General features: G+C 38.5%; 2 protein-coding genes across 2 annotated transcripts in view; both read right to left on the bottom strand.

Moving 5' to 3' along the window:
- rps6kc1 (ribosomal protein S6 kinase polypeptide 1) overlaps positions 1-6327 on the bottom strand; it is a 30272-nt gene extending 23945 nt beyond the window's left edge. Inside the window, exons 1-7 of the mRNA XM_074615899.1 lie at positions 6116-6327; positions 3848-3883; positions 2496-2616; positions 1967-2082; positions 1790-1883; positions 1645-1698; positions 443-865 (exon numbers count right to left, since the gene is read on the bottom strand). Of these exons, the coding sequence (XP_074472000.1) occupies positions 443-865; positions 1645-1698; positions 1790-1883; positions 1967-2082; positions 2496-2616; positions 3848-3883; positions 6116-6217 (946 nt within the window). The 5' untranslated portion in view covers positions 6218-6327. The remainder of the gene's footprint in view (positions 1-442; positions 866-1644; positions 1699-1789; positions 1884-1966; positions 2083-2495; positions 2617-3847; positions 3884-6115) is intronic.
- A 3027-nt stretch (positions 6328-9354) lies between these two features.
- On the bottom strand, positions 9355-18522 carry moxd1l (monooxygenase, DBH-like 1, like). The gene is made up of 13 exons (XM_074615900.1): positions 16555-18522; positions 16264-16410; positions 14138-14290; positions 13599-13688; positions 13146-13301; positions 12915-13017; positions 11651-11817; positions 11446-11534; positions 10421-10517; positions 10212-10271; positions 9925-10034; positions 9706-9805; positions 9355-9602 (listed from the first exon to the last, which is right to left on the bottom strand). Exons 1-13 carry the CDS (start codon positions 16822-16824, stop codon positions 9447-9449), a joined length of 1698 nt encoding a protein of 565 aa, XP_074472001.1. The 5' UTR covers positions 16825-18522; the 3' UTR covers positions 9355-9446.
- Between the last annotated feature and the right edge of the window lie 1561 nt (positions 18523-20083).

The following is a 20083-nucleotide window of genomic DNA, read 5'->3' as shown; positions in this document are numbered from 1 at the left end:
ATTTGGGCTTAACAGAAAAGCAGCATTACAATTTGGGGGATTAAGTTTGAAAGACGTGGGCGTTCACCAGGCAGGGAAGTGACGCTACTGAGTTACATTATGGAACATTTACAATCCACTATTTTTAAAGCTCGAACCATACTAGGAACTAAAAGTTTGAATATCTCAGTCTCTGCTGCATCAATTTGAACCATTCTTTCTTTTTCATTTCTCTCGTAGGTCCCCCAACTTTATGGAATGTAACTCTAAAATCGCTGCACTACACTTTGAACCAAATGTCAGTTCTCACAGCTTCCTGCAACAAACCCTGCTGCCCACAAATTTAACAGCTAATTAAAAAAGAAAGAAAAACTTTTCCTCAAGGCCCTGGTCTAGAGTGAATATAATATATAAGTTGGGTCACTGCTGCATATGTAGTTACCCAGCTCTCTCCCAAACTGACCTTGCACTCCCTGCAGCAGCAGGTCAACTCCGCTGCGATAGCAGGAGAAAGCTGCCTGGAAGTCTTGCTCTTTCTCCTTCTGTACAGCCAAACAGATGAGCTCACTGGCTCTGTCTAGGTAGTCCGACTTCACGTCCTTGGGGTTGCCGCCGATGGCTTTCTTCAGACTGCCGGAGAATAGTGGCGTTCGGCCTGGCCAGCTGACCTCTGGGTTAGGGGCTGAGGAGGCAGGGACCGGGGCAGGAGACGGGGTGCGGCGGTCGTGCAGGGAGGGCAAGCGAGGGCTGCAGCTGCTGCTAATGTTGGAGGCTCCCCCCTGTGGCTGGTTTGGGGAGGTGCGGCCTGAGGCCATGCCATCATCCAGCCCAGCCAAAGAGTCTGTATCCACAGCAAGGGAGGTCAGGTCGCTGTCACTGGATGGGCCTGGGGAGGAAAACAGCGCTAGGGTCAATACAGACAGATACACACTTCATAATGAGTTTATGCATGGGTTCTAATGTATATGGCTGATATTTTCATTAGGGCTGTCAACAGATTAAAATATTTAATCGCAATTAACTGCATGATTTTCCAGTTCATCGCAATTAAACGCACATTTTTTGTCTGTTCAAAATGTACCTTAAAAGGGAGATTTGTCAAGTATTTAATACTCTTATCGACATGGGAGCGGGCAAATATGATTGCTTTATGCAAATGTATGTATATATTTATTATTGGAAATTCATTAACAACACAAAACAATGACAAATATTGTCAACAGCTGTCAGTGTGTCAGTGTGCTGACTTGACTATGACTTGCCCCAAACTGCATGTGATTATCATAAAGTGGGCATGTCTGTAAAGGGGAGAATCGTGGGTACCCATAGAACCCATTTTCATTCACATATCCTGAGGTCAGAGGTCAAGGGACCCCTTTGAAAATGGCCATGACAGTTTTTCCTCGCCAAATTTAGCGCAAGTTTGGAGCGTCATTTAACCTTTTTCACGACAAGCTAGTATGACATGGTTGTTACCAATGGATTCTTTAGGTTTTTTAGTTTCATATGATGCCAGTATCTTCACTCTAGCTTCACTTGAGCCTGTTACAACCTCCAAAAGATCGACTGCGTTAATGCATTAAAGAAATTAGTGGCGTTAAAATGAAATTTGCGTTAACGCGTGAACTTTGACAGCCCTAATTTTGATACACAAATGAACCATACCTCCATACTCGGATGTGATAGTCAAATCATCTGCCCCACTGATGTCTCTTTGAACTGAAAAAAGAAAATGCCCACACATCACTGAGCAAGTGCAAATTAACGTACCTTGTAAATTAAGAGGAAGACTTGTTGAGTGTAACCCTACCGTCAGAGCTGCAGTCTGATAAACTGTCTGCCAGGAAGTCGGAAAAGGGCTCAGCTGGTCCAATGAGCTCCGAGCCGTCGTGGACCTCACCTCCCTTGAAAGGAATTAAAAACATTTCAGTTGATAGTAGTCTGAGTGGGAGTGTGTTTGTGTTTCTGCATGTGCGTGTTTGGGTACCTTGAAGAAATCTTGGATGTGCTGACTGCTATAGAGAGCAGGGATATTAGCAGAGAACTGCAGCAGATCCTCGGAGCACTGTCTTCTTTCCTCAACTACTGAGTCATCAAAACGTCCTGCCAATGCATACATGGAAGAATATAAATATAGAAATATATGCGCACACACACACACATACACATCAGTGATTTTGCCTTTAAGCAAGTCCTCATGTCAACTAAGAGTAATGCTTACTGACTGAGTAATAACACTGAGCTTCCTCAAGGGGGCAGACTCATCACTACTACTCCAGTGATCCAAAGATCCAGGATTTCTTGTCTTTTACTACAACAGCGGCCTGTTACTATATCAGTTTTTCTTTGGTCATTTTAGAGCAGCTCGCTAACATGAACAACCAAATATTAAAAGGTACCCGAAGACCAAAAACTTCAAACAGGTGAAGAAGGCACTACAGAGACAAGCATTTGGTCTCTTTACTTTTATCTGGACAAAAATGTTCGAGGGGAATCGAGGGGGATTAGTTTCTTACCAAAGACTTTGGCCTTGGCAAAGGGAGGAAACAGCTCCGACTGGCTACAGACATTCTTGTGCAGCTGCCAGAGGTTCTGATGAAGCTTCCGGAAATCACTGTATCTCTTCCATACGGTTATCTACAGAAAGAGCAAGAGGAGAGATGGATGAAGATGAGGAGGAGGAGGAGTTGGAGAATCAATCATTATCTGTTTAAAGACATGTGAACCTTCACCAAATGGATTATATCGATGTTGTTGCTTGAAGAGGTATACTTGTCTGTAAAAGTAATCTCATTATCACAATATAATTCATACATTTGTTGTCTTGTTAAAGTCAACAACTATTTAAAAATACGGCACTCCGTAGTCTCACACTACAGTGAATCAAATAATAAATTCATATGACAAGTTAAATTCCTCATCTTACGTACATAAGTCACAAACATGGAAGAAGTAGTTCCTTACTCTGCGGCATAAAGTAAAACATAATGGCCTAATGTTGAGACTGGTTTGCTAAAATCCTGGCCAGCTTGCTGGTGCAGAGAAAACTGGGCTGAGCACCAGTCCCAAACAGGAGCACTGCTCCATAATGGAGGTATGTGTTTACAGGCAAAACTCTTTCACTCTGTCTCTCAGACACACAAGCAGTTATTGACATCATGCCTGTTGCATTAGCGCTGGTTCCAGTCTGGACTGCATTCCTCGGTGTGTGACAAATGTAAGAGAGCATGCACGTGAGTTTTTACAGCATGTTTGTAAATACAATATGAGAAATAGTTAAATGTTCTGTAAAACCTTTTACAAGACATAACAGATGTCTTTGACAGGCAATCTTTAAACTGTGGACAATAAAAGTGTCAGTATTTTTGACAGAAAGACAGAGAGCTTGAAATGTAAAAAGACAATGAATTACAACAATTCTCATGATGTAGACCTAAATCTTGGCTTTTTTTTTACAATGCTAACTTTTTCTCATGGTATGGTGTTAAAAAAGTTAACAATAATCGCAATAAATTGTTATATCAAATCGCAATACTTAAAAGTCGCAATTTAAAAATTGCAATACATATCGAATCATCACCCAAGAATCGTGATAGTATCGAATCGGGAACTAGGTGTATCGTCCCAGCCCTATTAGATAGATAGACTTTATTGTCCACCGTCTTGGAAGGACTTAACCGACTTAGTCTGTGATAACAGATAACAGGCTAATGCTATACTCAGAAGCAGTGCTTATCTTCCAACCCTGCAGGGGAAATTCCTTCCAAAATATTCCACCAAACTCCTGTCCTTCAAGAAAATCAACTGTCTGCCAATGCTTTACACACTCACAAAGTCACAATATACAAATAATGACCGCATGTCTTACCTCTTGGACATCCTCCGGGTTCTTCCTGGAGATTATCTGTGTGGGAAAAGGGAGAAGAGGACATCCATGTGATTCCTATTTAAAAAGAATAAGATGCCAGCGCTGGTTCAAGACTTTCCTGTGAGGCTGGCACAAGTATAAGCAGGGACACAGTGTGACAATGAGAGCATTATACAGCGAATGACGGAAGTCTTGAGTGTAGGAACGAGACATCACCAACAATCATAACAAGCAGGATGGCAGGCAGAGACAAAGAAACTCAGCCCTGTCCTTGTTCTGACTTATTGAGCTGAGAATGTGGCCCATGCATCTGTAAAATCACTGCAGAGAGACTGGTAACTGGAGGTCTGGCAGAAAGTGTGGATGAATGATAGGATTTATTTCATCATCAGAGGACTTCTCTGTACAAGCACTTGATCTGTGAGTTGCTGTATATAATCAGTGGGGACAGGAGCCCATTCTTACTAGTGATGTGTCGGTCGCAAACGAGCTGGCTCTTTGAGCCGGCTCTTTTAAGTAAACGATGGGAGCCGGCTCCCATCCGAGAGCCGTTTTTTCGTTTGTTTTTTTAATTATTAATTCAAGGCAGAATGATAGGACGATCTTCTCCGTGCCACGGGCACTCCGTGCACTGACTGTGACTGAATGTTTTGTTAATGACATCCGTGCGACCAATATGGTGATGACAGACAAGGATCATACCATTAAGCAGGGAGGGGCGGGGTTGCGTGGCGCGCTGACGGTCTACAGGTACAGAGCAGGAGGGAGAGGAGGAGAGAAAGAGAGAGAGGAGTGCGCGAATAGCAGACAAGATGAGTGATGGTCGGAAACGAAGCAGCATGTAAAATTATGGTATTCTGGAAATTATAAGGTTTAGTATAATTATATTGAATAATTTAAGTGATATATGTGCACACATACTAATCATAGGTCAAAACAGCGCAAAATTTGGCTGAATTATAAAAGGCAGAAGTGGTAAAATGAAGAGTCGTTTGGGAGCCGAAAGAGCCGGCTCTTCTTGGTGAGCTGAGCCAAATGATCTGGCTCACTAAAAAGAGCCGGAAATTCCCATCACTAATTCTTACAAAATGAAAGCCCTGATTGTCCAAAACTGAAAGTGAATTTAGTCTTTTTCTCCTACCTTGACATAGTTTAAGAGTATAGCATTATTCTGGGAGATAGATAACAGGGAGTTTAAGCAATGAAGTTAACACAGGCTTTGACATTTCTCCACCACAGGACTGGCTTGATAATCAGGATGTTAATTAACCTTACTTCTGTCAAGGCATTTCTCTGGGAAACTTAACCTAAAATATAATGACAATATGAACCAGCTATGTAGTTAATGTTAGTGTCTTAACAGATGTATTTCTGCTTAAAGATGCTTAACATGATCTCCTTAATGTCGGTGTATTGTAAGGCTACATGTGACACTTTGTATTTATTGCCTTTAATAGGCTATTTATTGTGTTTATTGTATTTGTTTGATGACTGTATGGTACTGCTGACTGTACAACAAATTGCCCCTAGGGGATAATAAACTTTTCCTTGAATAATAGGATATTTATTTCATCATCAGAGGATTTCTCTGTACAAGCACTTGATCTGTGAGTTGCTGTATATTATCAGTGGGGACAGGAGCTCATTCTTACAAAATAAAAGCCTGATTGTCCAAAACTGAAAGTGAATTTTGTCTTTTTCTCCTACCTTGACATAGTTTAAGAGTATAGCATTATTATGGGAGATAGAAACAGGGAGTTTAAGCAATGACAGGCTTTGAAATTTTCCACACCACACATCTGGCTTGATCATCAGGATGTTAATTAACCTTACTTCTGTCAACTTAACCTCAAATATAATGACAATATGAACCAGCTATGTAGTCTTATTTCTGCTTAAAGACGCTTAACATGATCTCCTTAATGTTGGTATACTGTAACATACATATAACACTAACTAAGCTCAGCTATCTAGTGGTTAAAACCAGGTTAACAAAGCGTTTAGCTCAATCAGTGTGGCTAATACATGCTAATGTAAGCTATCAGCTAAACAACATCCACTGGGGCTAATTATAATTAAATAAAAACACATGTTAAAACATAAGCATGTGTGAGTGTACCTATTACATCTGTGGTGAAGCTGTCACCATCACCAGGCATAGTAAAAGCAACGTTACTTGTGTTTGCATCATATTAGCTTCGTTAGCTTAGCTCAAGCTGCTAACAACAGCTAGCATTAGCCCTGCTGTCAGATCCTCCCTTTACTTACCCTTGCGGTGACTTTGTACACAGTGTAGCCTTTCAGGTGCTTCTTAGGATCCGTGACAGTATAAAACCGAGCCAGTTCTCCTCTGTCCCGCTGCGATATCATTCTGATAGTGACAACAACATTGCCAAAGCTACCAGTCGGCTAACTAAGCCCATACACATTCATTCACCTGCTGCTGACAGCTCTTCTTCTTCTTCTTCTTGCTTTCTTTGGTGTTTATTGGCAAACCAGCTTAGAGGTGCATTACTGCCACCATCTGGACTGGAGTGTGGAGCAGGAGATTGTGCAGAAACAAAATAAAATAATAATAAAAATATATACAACATAACAAAAAAAATAGAAAAATAAAAAATAGGGACTATATAGTACCTATTTTTTATTTTTTTTTTTTATTTAAAAAAAAAAAAAAAAATGAATAATATACAGTGCAGGAAGAGGCAAAAAAAACACTGGGCTTATCTGAAGCCTCCACCTAGAGACAATATTAATATAAAGAAATAATATGACTACATAATAGTGATAACAAACAATTAGGACAAGATATATATATATAATAACAACAATAACAATATAGTAAATGTGTGTGTGTGTGTGTTGCGTGGAAGTGTATGATTAGTGTTTGCGAGGAGAATATTGATATAAATATCTATTCTGGGCAATCGTAACCAAACAACATTGTGAGTGGGAAAAAATAGAAAACATTAAAACAGATACATGGACAACATGGGGAAAAGCAATTACAAAACAGCAATTAAATGACCCTTTAAGCGACTTTTGAAACATTTTACAGATGAACAGTTTATTGATAGATGTGAAAAGCTACTTCATAATTTGGTTCCCCTAAATCTTTTTGAAAATTTTAGGAGGAATTTAGGAGGATGAAGATCTAGAGATTGACGGGTTGAGTAAGAATGGACCTGAGAATTTGTTTTAAAATAGGTCTTGAACTGCTCAGGAATATTCCCACCAGAAAGTATCTTATAAATAAAAACACATATTTGAGAAATATTGATATCATAAAAAGTAAGAATCTGGAGTTTCTTAAATTCTTCAACCCCCTTTTTTTTACAATGAATTAAGATATGCCGCACATTTTCTTTATCACCACAATCCCCACTCTTGTCACTGTTCCTTTTCCCCATTAAAGCCGAAGTGCCATTAAGACCTGTGTCCAGATCCAGTCTGAGTCTTGTTATGATGATTTCCTCCCTTCTGTTCCTTTCTTTATATGTCTTTGTTATGACCAATTTTTGTATTCTTAAATATCCCCTTCCTTTCTGGTCCTCCTCCCATCTTTTCTGCCATATCTCCACTCCTTTCCTTTTAATCACAGCTTTTCCTTCTCCTTTCCCAAGTAAAACTGGTACTGTTATTTCCTTTTGCAGTGAACTTTTTGCTAGTTTATCTGCAAACTCATTCCCTTTCACCCCCTCATGTGCTGGAACCCAACAGAATAATATATCTAAACCCCCTCTGTGCAGTTTTAGCAAGCTATAGTACAGTTCTGCTGACAGCTCAGTGACAAGCAGAATAAGTTAGAGCTCCTCCCTGTGGAAAGCTTCTGTAACTACATGCCTTCATGTCACTTGCATGTCACTTTTTTAAAGATTGTGATAACACCAATTGTATTCATTATTTGGGATGTTTATATTTTATTGAGTGAAAAATTAGCAATTGATTGGTTCTTTTATAACTGTATACATATAAATACAAGCAATCAGGCTTACAGTGTATGAAATGAACACAATATACATGTACACAAACAGAGATAAGTACATAAAGTGTTGCCATAATACATAATCATGGCTAATTGTGCATAGACTGATTGAGAAATACTACACATATACATATAAATATATATATATATAAATAGCTTCCTCCAAAAGTTCAAAGGCATGCAAGTGAGGTTAATTGTGCGAATGGGATAAGCAGGTTACAGATAATGGATGGATGGATGGATATATATATATATATATATATATATATATATGTTAGGGCTGTCAATGGATTAAAATGTTTATTCGCAAATTATTCGCACATTTTTTATCTGTTCAAAATGTACCTTAAAGGGAGATTTTTTTTTTTTATAAAGTATTTAATACTCTTATTAACATGGGAGTGGGTAAATATGCTGGTTTTGTGCAAATGTATGTATATATTTATTATTAGAAATCAATTAATTACACAAAACAATAACAAATATTGTCCAAAAACCCTCACAGGTACTGCATTTAGCATAAAAATATGCTCAAATCATAACATGGCAAACTGCAGCCCAACAGGCAACAACAGCTGTCAGTGTGTCAGTTTGCTGACTTGACTATGACTTGCTCCAAACTGCATGTGATTATCATAAAGTGGGCATGTCTGTAAAGGGGAGACTCGTGGGTACCCATAGAACCCATTTTCATTCACATATCTGGAGGTCAGAGGTCAAGGGACCCCTTTGAAAATGGCCATGACAGTTTTTCCTTGCCAAAATTTAGCGCAGGTTTGGAGCGTTATTTAGCTTCCTTATGTTGGTACCAATGGATTCCTCAGGTTTTCTAGTTTCATATGATGATGATGATGATACTAAACTATATACATCTATATATAGTTTAGTTTCAGGGTATGCTATACTGTAGGTCTTACGGTATAAATTTGATCATGTATGGTCAAACCTTACCTGAAAACTGTATAAATTGAGTGTGTAATTAACTGATTTGTCTTTGTCTGATATGGCCAAATATTTGTGCTTTTATGAAACAGAATTTAAAGGTGCAGTAAGTAAGATCTAGCGACATCTAGTGGTGAGGTTGCAGACTGCAACCAACTGAAATTTTTCCTGTGTGCCAAGCACGTAGGAAAACTACGGTGGCCGACGCGAAAATGTGAAAACGTGAATGGCCCTATATCTAGAGCCAGCGTTTGGTTTGTCCGTTCCGGGCTTTGTGAAGAGGACCTGTTCCGTCTGTAGATATGAAGGGTTCATTCTAAGGTAACGAAAACACAACAATTCTTAGTTTTAGGTGATTATACACTAAAGAAAACATACTTATTAATATTATATTACATTTCTGCCAATAGATCCCCCTAAATGCTACACACGGTCCCTTTAAAGTAAGACAGGAATGTAAATCCCAATATGTAAATCAATGACAGTTGCTAATGATATGACACCTGATCTGTGATTAATAATCAATACCAAAGAGAAAAGCTATGCTATGAAAATATAGAGCCTGTCCTGTAAAGTTGAATATACCCCATTTGGATACAATAGAGATTTTATCAACTGTGCCTTCTTTTATCACGACTGCAGTGGTTTGGATCTGTTGCTCATACAACCACGTTACATTATTGCAATCGAGAGTAGCAGAAGTATGATTCCTGCTGGGTTCACAATCCAGGAAGTGCCGCTGGTCACCGCGCCCGGAAATTGACAATTGACAGTAGGTGTCTTCATCATCTCCCTGACAGTGCCATTTGGGTTAAATACGTATTTGTCCTGTGAAAAAGAAAAGATGATATAGAAATGACAGACAGGGGACTCCACAGTTTTAAAAACTAAAAAATCTTCAACTAAACAAACAGTTCAGACTGTCACTTACTTCTTCATTACCGGCATACTGAATGTGTGGATGGTTCTTTATGAAACTCTCCTGCTTAGCAATTTTATCCTGCTCTGAAGTTGTGGTGTCTTCAGACATGCTGTCAGAAATAGAGCTACTTTAAAAGAGCATCAAGATACATCTGCTTGAAGAAAATATGTACCAGCACTGGTGCAGTCTCAGCAGAAATATTAGGTGAAGGACTGCATCGGGGCTTACAGGTAACTTGTGGTCATTGTAGTTGGGGTGCTGTGGCATGTGGTGACCTTGATTGCAGGGTAGTAGAGGAGGAAGGCCAGGCACATCTCATCAGTAGTTGCTAACCCCATCTGAAGGAGGAAAATGTAAAGCATGGCAGGCAATAAAGACACAGGATTCTCTTTATACATGTGTATGGATTTAAAACATAGTGTATGATGCCATGGAAATATGAAAGCCAGGTCTTGGACAACACTGATTTCATTTAAAGCACATTGTATAATGACATGAGGTCATACAGTATTTACCCGAGTGACATTGGTGCGATTGGTAGTACTGTAGGTGCACTCCACTGCAATTTCATCACCCTGTAATGGGAGACAAGTAATGTGGCTTGATAAATTATGGAACATTGTTAATAGTATAAAGTTTTTAACAACTAATAGCTCACTAAATAAATTAACTGCGTTGTAACATATGGGCATAATATCTGGGCATGGAGGCAATAGAGACTTACTGGCTTTATGGTCTTGATTTTTCCCAAAAGGGTGCCCTGCTGTAGCCCAAAGTCGTAGTTCTCATCCAGGGCCACAAAGTGTATCTGCTTTCCATTTCTACAGAGACCAAGACATATGAAATAAGACTATGTTTACAAGAAAACAATGCTACAATGCATAATCGGTATCAAAACTGGATTTTATCCCAAAACACAATTACCTTAAACTCATTATTTAAAGGTGCAGTTGGTAGAAAAGCAGCAAATATGATTAATACAAATATTTTTTTGGAAACGTCACTATATCCTGACAGTAGTGCATGAGACAGGTAATCTGAAAAAAATCATGTGCCTTTGTGTCCTCCGATGCTCCTAATGGCATCTGTAAGTTTTCACAGACCGGAGGAAAACAACCAATCAGAGCCGAGCTGGAGCCTGCCATCTCTGAGCAGCTGTCAATCACTTGCAAACTCCGATCAAACGGTCAAACTAGGCAACACTGATCAAATATGAATCAATATTCTGTTACTGTAATGCCTATTTCTCGCCTCAAATGTTTTTTTAGAAACATCTTGTAGTGTACTGTTTAGCTGTAAAATGAGAAAGTTTGTGGCCTGGCAGCCATGTTGAGATCAGTTTAGGAAATACCAAGCACCGCCCACCAGCCGGAGCACAGCCAATAGGAACGCTCTCTCTCTGAAATGACCTGTGATTGGCCAAAGTCTCCTGTCACAGGCTAGATTTTTTAAAGCCTGAAAACAGAGCCATGAGGAGGTGCAGAAGTCTAGTTTTCTCTGAGAACACTTGAATTACAATATGCTGAAAGGTTATTACATAATTTTTGCGCAATGACGCCAAAAACATTCTGCCTATTGCAGGTTTAATCTTCTTCTTTCTTGTTCGCTTGTCCATTGAAATCCGATGATGACTTTGATTTTACTGTTACCAAAAATGTGTGACAGTGTTTTTACAAAACCAAGGCAGTTTTAGTTCTTCAGCTTTGATACTGACTGACATAAAGCAAAGCCCCAATCTCTCTTTCTTACCTGTATTGGGCAACTCTGACTTTCCTCCCAGCCAAGTGAGTGTGCAGCATCACACCAAACACTTGCAGATCAGGCACAGGATTCACAAGCTAGGGGTGGACAGTAAACACTATCAGGACCAGAGTCATAAGCAACTAGAAAAACAACTATTAACTACTTGTCTAAGTTATTATAATAAGTTAATCCATACTGAACCACTACAGACCTGTGAGAAGAGAGAGGTATTGCACACGCCGTAGGTGCGGAATTGAGTGGCTTTCGGGGGGATGTCGTAGTTCCCACCTGGCGACACACCTGTGTTCAGGATGCCCGCATTATACTTCCGGAGTTTGGCTGTATAGTGCAGCCGCAGTCCTGAACTGTCTGTCCGACCTAAACAGAAAGAGACATGAGTTCAAAAATGTTGCATCTTGGTCATGTGATGAACACCTCACTTGAAGCCACTTTTCTTCCGTAGCGTGGTGATGTCACCAAGTAACACATTTCCATAATAACTGCCTATAGCGGGTAGTTTTGCGCCCTCAAACAAAGCTAGCTAGAGCGGAGCTGGAGCGGAGTCCGAAGAGTTTGGTCGAGTTGACCAATCACAACAGAGTGGGCAAGCTGACCAATCAGAGCAGACTGGGCTTTTTGGAGGGGAGGGGGGTCATGAGCTCAAACAGAGTGTTTCAGACAGAGGGTGAAAAGAGGTGCTGCAGCACAGCCACTATGAGAAAATGTAAGTGTTTTTTTTAACATTAACGCATTTAAACATGTTCTAGTAGAAACCCAAAATACAAGTATGAACCTGAAAATTAGCATAATAGGTGCCCTTTAATTTAATTTATTCACTCACCTATTTATTTTATTCAATGTTTCTGCTTCATTTTTTACCGTATACCATCCCATTTATTCTGTGCCTCTCTACTTATATGTCTTGTTATCCTCATAATTAGTAGTTGGTCTGTATATTATTGTATGAGTGACTGTTTTGTCATTCGTAATATGTAGAGTTTCGTGCATATATGGCAACACTCAGGGCTCACTTTCCCACTACCTCTGCCAGCAAATGGGGCTACTGACACATGGGACTTATATGTTTTATTTATTACTTTATTTTATACCTATTCATTTAATTTAAATTTTTTACTGAATTACTTTCATGTAAAATGTAATAATATATATATATATAAAAAAGAAAAGTATGAACTCATAAGAGAAATTCTGCATTATAAACTGGAGGTTTGGCGCTTACAAGGAGCAAAGGCAGGGAGGATTTAACACAGAGATGCTATTGCCAAAAATACTAGGAACTTGACCTGTACTAAGAACTCAAACTCAGCATATTTCAGCAGTTTGAGCCATTCAATCTGTCATAGAATCAATACATGTCTAATCTGTAACCAATATTATATGTGTACTTTGTAATATCACAATTCAAGAATAGGATATATATATAGAAAGTGTGAAAAAGGAACTGCAGTATTTACCTTTTTCATTGTTTATGTTATTGTAGTGGATTTCCAGCCTATAGAATGTTTTACTGTTCGCACCTCCAAAAGGAATACCCACATTTTCTGGAAGCTCAAACACCTGAGGAATCAGGAATAAAATGTGGATCAGCTTGCACATAGTACAAAACTGACATGAATATACACAGGAGAACACAGACAACAAAATGGATCCAAGCCTTCAGAGATAAACACTTGATTCTCCCTCACCCCTCCTCCCACTCCCCATGCAGCCACCACCCCGTAGCAGTGGTCCCCCAGGTTGCCCATGTAGCACCACCCGTCGTATGGCTCCGTCACGAAGGGGGGGCAGCTGTACAGCAGCATGTGGTGCACAATGTCAACGTGCTCGATCACTGGTTCAAACTGAGGAAAAGTATAAGGATAGATTTGGTACAGAAGGAATGAAAAATGGTGAATGAAGGTAGAAATAAGTATGAAAATCGTAATGCTTGTACTTCATTTTTCAGCTAGGAATTAATAAATGACACTAACTAATACAAATAAGTATTGTCATTGTTGTCAGACTTGTTTTGCATTTGAAACCCCAGCAGTATATGGTGTGTAAATCCAACATCTCATGTAAAGAACAGCATTAAATTGCTTATTTTGATTAATGGTGACAGATGAGTGATGACAATAACATGAAGAAAGGATGATTACCTGATATACATGATATATTGTGTTTGGATCTAAGTTTGGAAACTTCATGACCTTGCAGTGGTAGTAGGTCTGATTCTGAGGGATAGTGATCTGCAAAAAATAAAGATGAAGGTGAACAAAACACAATTCGCCTTTGTCTCTGGAGCTACCTTACATATTTAATAATTACTTATTATATATAATCATGATTTATTAGTTGGTTTATAATTTGTATTAAGAATCTGAATCTGCAAAGTAACTAATAGTAACTAGTAACTAATACTGTCAAATAAGTATAAAAGAGTAAAAAGTAAAATATTTGCCTCTGAGATGTAGTGGAGTAGAAGTACAAAGTTACATAAAATGGAAATACTCAAGTAAAATAAAAGTACCTCAAAATTGTGCTTAAGTACAGCGCTTGAGTAAATGTACTTAGTTACATTCCACCACTGACTATAATGTATTCCAGCTCTCCCGTTAGATAATGATAAGTGAGCTATTCAAATTCCTACAAACATGCCTTGTCTATCATTGTCACAACAGTTTTCAATGATTCCTACATTGTCCACCGTGGCGCTGAGATAGTTGGAGTTGGTTGAGGTCGTCCTGGGCATATAGTTCAGCAGGTTGAGTTCCTTGGTGCCTCTACGGGCCCCGTGGTAGCTGTATTCATCTTTTTCTCCGTAGCCGTAGATAATTTTAACAGGCTTGACCTATAAAAGAAATGCAGATTTTAATCAACGAATATGATACAATACAAAAGTGGCAACATGAGAGGGCTTTCATCGGGGACGAGGGATGAGGCGTGTTCCTGTGTTCTCAAAACTGAGAACACAGGAGTCTCTATTTACCTTAAAGAAACTACTTATTTTTTTTAAATTGAAATGATAAACACAGACGGTTTAATGTTCTGACTTCATACAGCAAAGGTATTCTATAGGTGTTCTTCTATAGCATTCCATGTGTTCAATGCAAAGCAGAATCTCGCGTACCTCTTTCTTTTGTTGCCATTGTCTTCATATCTGAAAACACCCAATTCAATGGACCGGTATTGAAGAACATTCACAAAAGAAGTTTACATGGCTACAATCAGGAAACTTGAGCTTTACATAAAAGATCAGTAATACAAAGGACTCTAGTATTACAAATAATAAGGCACAACAATGGAGAAAATGGAAAAAGTTGATTCAGGTTAAAGCTCCATGGTGTAAAATAACAAACAAAGTTTAAGGTTAAGTGAGGTCTAATGAGTTGAGGAGGGATGTTGCCCTGTAGGCATGGTGTTGTTCCCATAGAAACAGCAGCCTCCGAGAGGGGGTAGCAACCACCCTTACAAGACATATAGTTCATTAAAGGTGCTATTGATAACACTGATTCTCCCTCCCCCGTTCCATTGCATTTACTTCACAACAAGTGGTTGCCAGGCACTTACCGTCAATCTCAGCCATTTATCCATTTTTTCCACACTAACTGACGACCAAAAGATAACGCGTGATAAAAACATTGTTTTACTATTGGCCAATAAACATCAGATATCTTCCACAGAGAAAAAGAAAACATTAATTTTGGACCCGCCAAAAGTTTTAAAATGATTAATTCGTCATGTAAATTTTTTTCAGGAAAGACATGTACTTTTATTCTCCACCTTTCTAAAAGCTCTGTGGATGTATTTTTTTTTTTTAAATAATAATCTACATAAAAATGTTATCAATAAGACATTTAATCAATTATTTTTTACTGTATAAAGTTTTAACCAGTCTGACATTTTTCTGACATCATATGGCAAGGACATTTCCAATCTCATCACATATTCAGTGTGATTTTGCAGTGAAACTTGACCGGAAGAAATAAAAGATGCTTAAAAGCAAGTCATTGAAAAATCACTGTATTTCTCAAGCAATTTTTTGCACCAATGGTAACTGAAGTTGATATTGTACGAATGCAACATCGCTGCAGGTGCTCACCAGCTTTACATTTAATATCGCACATGCAGAATATATACTGTAAAACAGTAATGCCCAACCCTTTTTCTCAAGGGACCCCTTTTCTATCATTGAGTAAACTGACGACCCCTGACTAAGTGCAACATGGATATTTCATATTATATTCAATTCATAATAACAACAGTACAGAACAACTAATAAACTGTACAATTAACCAAAAAAGTGAACGCAATAACTGGAGGAAGTTTGTGTAAAACAAGAAATTTGTATGAATTTGTAACATTTGTATGAAAATTTAATTATTATTTTAGGAACTTTTAATACAATTATCTGTCTGTGTTATGTATTTTTTTTTAACAATCATACGTACTTAATAGGCTTATTCAGTGTTTTCTTCTCCCTGACGCTTGGCCATTGTTCTATTAGCTCTTTGTTTGTTTTAACTTTGTACTTTTCTAATGCAGGACGAGGCTGTTAAGCTTTAGCTTTTGTTTAGGTCTTCATCATTATCGCCCTTATCCCGTTTATATCTTAAATAATAATCCAAACTTTTAACAATTTCATTTAGTTTTTCTTCACAGAAATTAATTAAATCCTAACATATAGGCCAACTGCATATTTAAAAAAAAAAGTTCTTACACCCCTTTAAATCAAGAAGGCCTGGTGACCACTAACGGGGGTCCTGACCCCCAGGTTGGGGGCCAGAGCTGTAAGAAGTGAGAGAAAATACGTGAATGTCTTACAGTGATGTCGTAGTCTTTGTTATCACACGCCCGAATGGGCCTCTGAACAGTCATGATGGTTTGACCTTCACTCTCAATCAGAGAGAGGAGAGTGTAGCTCTGCTGCTCGTCCACCACCGGCATGGAGTTCCCTGTGGCATGACGATCCTAAGGGACAAAAAGAGACAAGACTTTGTGTTATATTTGCTGTTGAACATGGAAAAAATAAACGCCTGTAATATTTAAAGGTATCCAAGTATGGAGGAAACGTAAAACGAAACATGCAGTTGTTAATATCTGGTGATGACTCACTGAGAAGTAGGTTCCATTGGGTCCAACTCCCCCCATGAGGATGTCTGCTCCAGCCATTCCTCCGTTCGGACTGAAGCCAAAGCCCACCCAGCCTGTTGTGTTGACGATGAACTTGAGTGTAATGTTTCCTTGCAGGTTATCAAAGCCCCATTTCAGGCAGACCATATGGTTATTGTCTATGTAGTCCATGAAGGGCAAGTTTGGGTCAGACGCCCCCGCTTCTGCTGTCCAGACCGAGAGCAGGTAGAGGAGAGGAAGAAGAGAGCGCATGATGTCTCTGTGAGGTTGGAGATCTTCAAACTGAGCTCACTGTCTGCAGAGCTGCCAAACGCCCTCCTGTGCCCTCCTCCAACACACCTGCGTTGCTAGATGAACTCAGGTGATACAGGCAAAAAAAAAAATGCTCAGTCATTTGTGGAACAAAACAAACATTGTATGCCACTTTGGCTGCGGCCTCGCCCACATTTTGCTATATTTCACTATAAATTCAAGGATTTCTTCAAAGCTTATTCTCAGCCTGTCACTGTCTTGGATGTCAGAGCTGTGAAAGTTAAAGTCTTTTCATAGAATTACACACCCTCGTTCTGTCTTTTCTCAATGGGCTGTGGGTCAGGTGAGCTGCTGATTTCACCTACTTACTGTATCCCCTCTCATTGATGTCAGCCTCTTCCACCGGTTCTCTCACATGGACAGACAAATGAGACCCCTCAGGTGTTTGATATATGAGGAGGTGACGAGGAGGGAGCAGGAATGAAAGTCATACCTTTCATTTTGGCCAAAGTAAAGGTTGTCAATATATTAACTCTTGCCAAAATGAAAGTTAAACCCCTCATCTCCCCTTTCTCTTTGTCACCTTCTCATATATCAAACACTTGATTCCAGCCAAAACAATTTCATTTTATAGGAATAGTGTGATCATTCTTTGAGATGCTCAGAATTAAAAGTAACTGCCTTTTTCATTCACACTCTCGTATATATTGTATATCTTTATTATTATTATATACAGTGCACACACTTCAACTATCTCTGGCACTTCAACGTTAACAGAAATGTTGCTCCTACAGTAGTGTTATTAAGGTAAAGATGGCCTCTGAACGAGGTGAACAGCGTTACCAAGGCTTTTGCACTCGACGGCTCATGTTACCGCAGTCTTGGAAAGGGAGGCGTGACCGGAGGGGTGCTCAGTTGGTTGCAGCCTGTAACCACACAACTAGATGCTGACAAATCCTACACACTGTCCCTTTAAACTATGTCTGGAGATTCAATGTAAACTTTCAATCTTTTGCACCTCAACTGCTTTCAGTGCTTACATACATACTGAGGATGTAACTGCTTACAGGGCTGAAACTTGAAATAAAAAATTCAAATTCATTGCTTTCAGCAATTGTGCTTCAACTGACTTCAACGGTTTTCGGCTCTACGCTTCAAGACACTTCAAACCCTTTCAGTGATTCAATTTAAAATGCAGCTCACATTCAACATCTCAGATGCAAAGAATTCATTTTAAGGCATTTTAAGGGGAGACACTACAGGTGAATAGGGTAAAAAATGTAACTAATAGATATCACCAAACTTTCCCAGTTGATTACTTACATTAAGACATTTGTTTTTTGTATTACAAATTTTCTGAAAGTGAATGTTTAAAGATGCAAATGAGGCATTATCTTATTAAATATGTGCTAATTTGCATACGTTTCCAGAACAGAAATCTAAACATTGGATAATGCCAGGTTCAAAACTCTTGTTTCAGTTGTTGACCTATTAGAGTCAAAGGTTTTACAGAGGAGATTTTGGATACCTCTTTGTATCACTCCATAAATCAGAAAATACTGTCAACAACCATGAAAAAAAATCTATTTTTGCCATGTTTTTAATAATAAAATGCTCTATTAATCAGGCTATGAATGATATATGAACAAACCCCTCTGTAAAAACCTTCAGAATATAGATAGGAATGAAACTAGAAAGTTTGGTAAATGTTACTGAAGTGGAGATTTCTGGCTCAGATTTTTTTTTTGTTGAGAAAACAGCCTCCAAGATATGTATTGTAAAATTCCATACATATTGAATATGGTGAATATGGTAACATTTTAACTAATAGATATCACCATGAAACCTCCTCAGTTGATTACTTACATTAAGACAAATATTTTTAAAATATGTTTAAATATGCAATAAGGAGAAATCTGCAGATGTAAATAGACAAAGTGAAGTAAAATACATTTTTTGGGTGTTTTCTTTACATGTTTTCTTTTAAAAGGTGCCTCTCCTTAACCTGCAATTTCTAGAGCAGGCTTAAATGTCCTTTAAAAATATAGCCTTTTTCTAGTTTTGTAGTAAACAGCAAAGAGTGAATAGAAAAATGTGAGCTGGACTGAATAAACATTATTATTACTGCTATTGTTGCTTTGTTTATTGTGTTTTAACTTGATGGCCAAAAACTTGGACAGTAGATGCATTTAATACCGGCTATGTATCTGACCCTGACCACAGAGATATCAATGATGGACCTTGCTTGTAATGTAATAGCACATTGAGCCCAGCAGAGGCTGACTTCAGCACAATAAATAAGTTCAGGGTGACTCCCTTTCAGCCGTTGAGCCAGCTGTGAGCTGTCAACAACAGTAAACACACTACAGGATCTGCCTTCAGATTATTATAATATATATATATAATAATATCTGGGCGTGAGATAAGCAGACGGTCTACATTATTAGAGGAGGAGAAACTGTACCTAGCTAACTTTCAAATTAAACTAGATGAATTATTCAGACAAAAAGCTAAAGGTGCATTTATCATGTCTAGAACAAATGGCTTGAAGAAGGGGAACAAAATTCATTTCAATTCATTATTCAATTTAGAAAAACATAATTCTAGCACTAATGGGTTATTACAGAGGTCTACAAATTAATATCCAGTCACTGTAGTAAATAAAAAAAAAAAAATGATATAGCTCTATGTTTTGCCAAGCATCTGCTGATACCTTTTTGACCTCTCCGAGAGTTAAATCTATTGATACAAATGAAATGGAGTTATGTGGTAAACCTATCACTCAGAATGAATTAATGATAATGGATTTGTTTTATTGTTAGACTTCCACAAAGCTTTCGACACAGTGGAGCATCCATTCATTTTACAAACTGTGGACTGCGGTCCATCCTTGTATATGTGGGGACTTGAACCGACGACCCCCCCGGTTCCCAAATCAAGCCAGGGACTGAGATACTGCCATCCCAGCCCACCCCATGTATATGTACCTGTATGCTTATGATGATTGTAATAAAGTTTAAGGAGACTTAGTGGAATGGTGCACACTGAGAACACTGTGAATGTAGATTTTATATGTTGAGCATTGTTTATATAATTTCGAAAATAGAATACTAACCAATACACCACGAATTAGAAATATTTAGAATATTAAAGCGAAAATTTTCGATGGCTGCTATTGTTTTATATTTACAATTTGACTGATGCTATTCTTCTTCTTCTTCTTCTTCTTTTTCTTCTTCTTCTTCTTCTTCTTGTTCTT

Source organism: Sebastes fasciatus, chromosome 18, assembly GCF_043250625.1.
Source record: "Sebastes fasciatus isolate fSebFas1 chromosome 18, fSebFas1.pri, whole genome shotgun sequence".
Lineage (NCBI taxonomy): Eukaryota > Metazoa > Chordata > Actinopteri > Perciformes > Sebastidae > Sebastes > Sebastes fasciatus.
The sequence above is the reverse complement of the archived record's forward strand: the minus strand, read 5'-3'. Positions and strand labels throughout refer to the sequence as shown.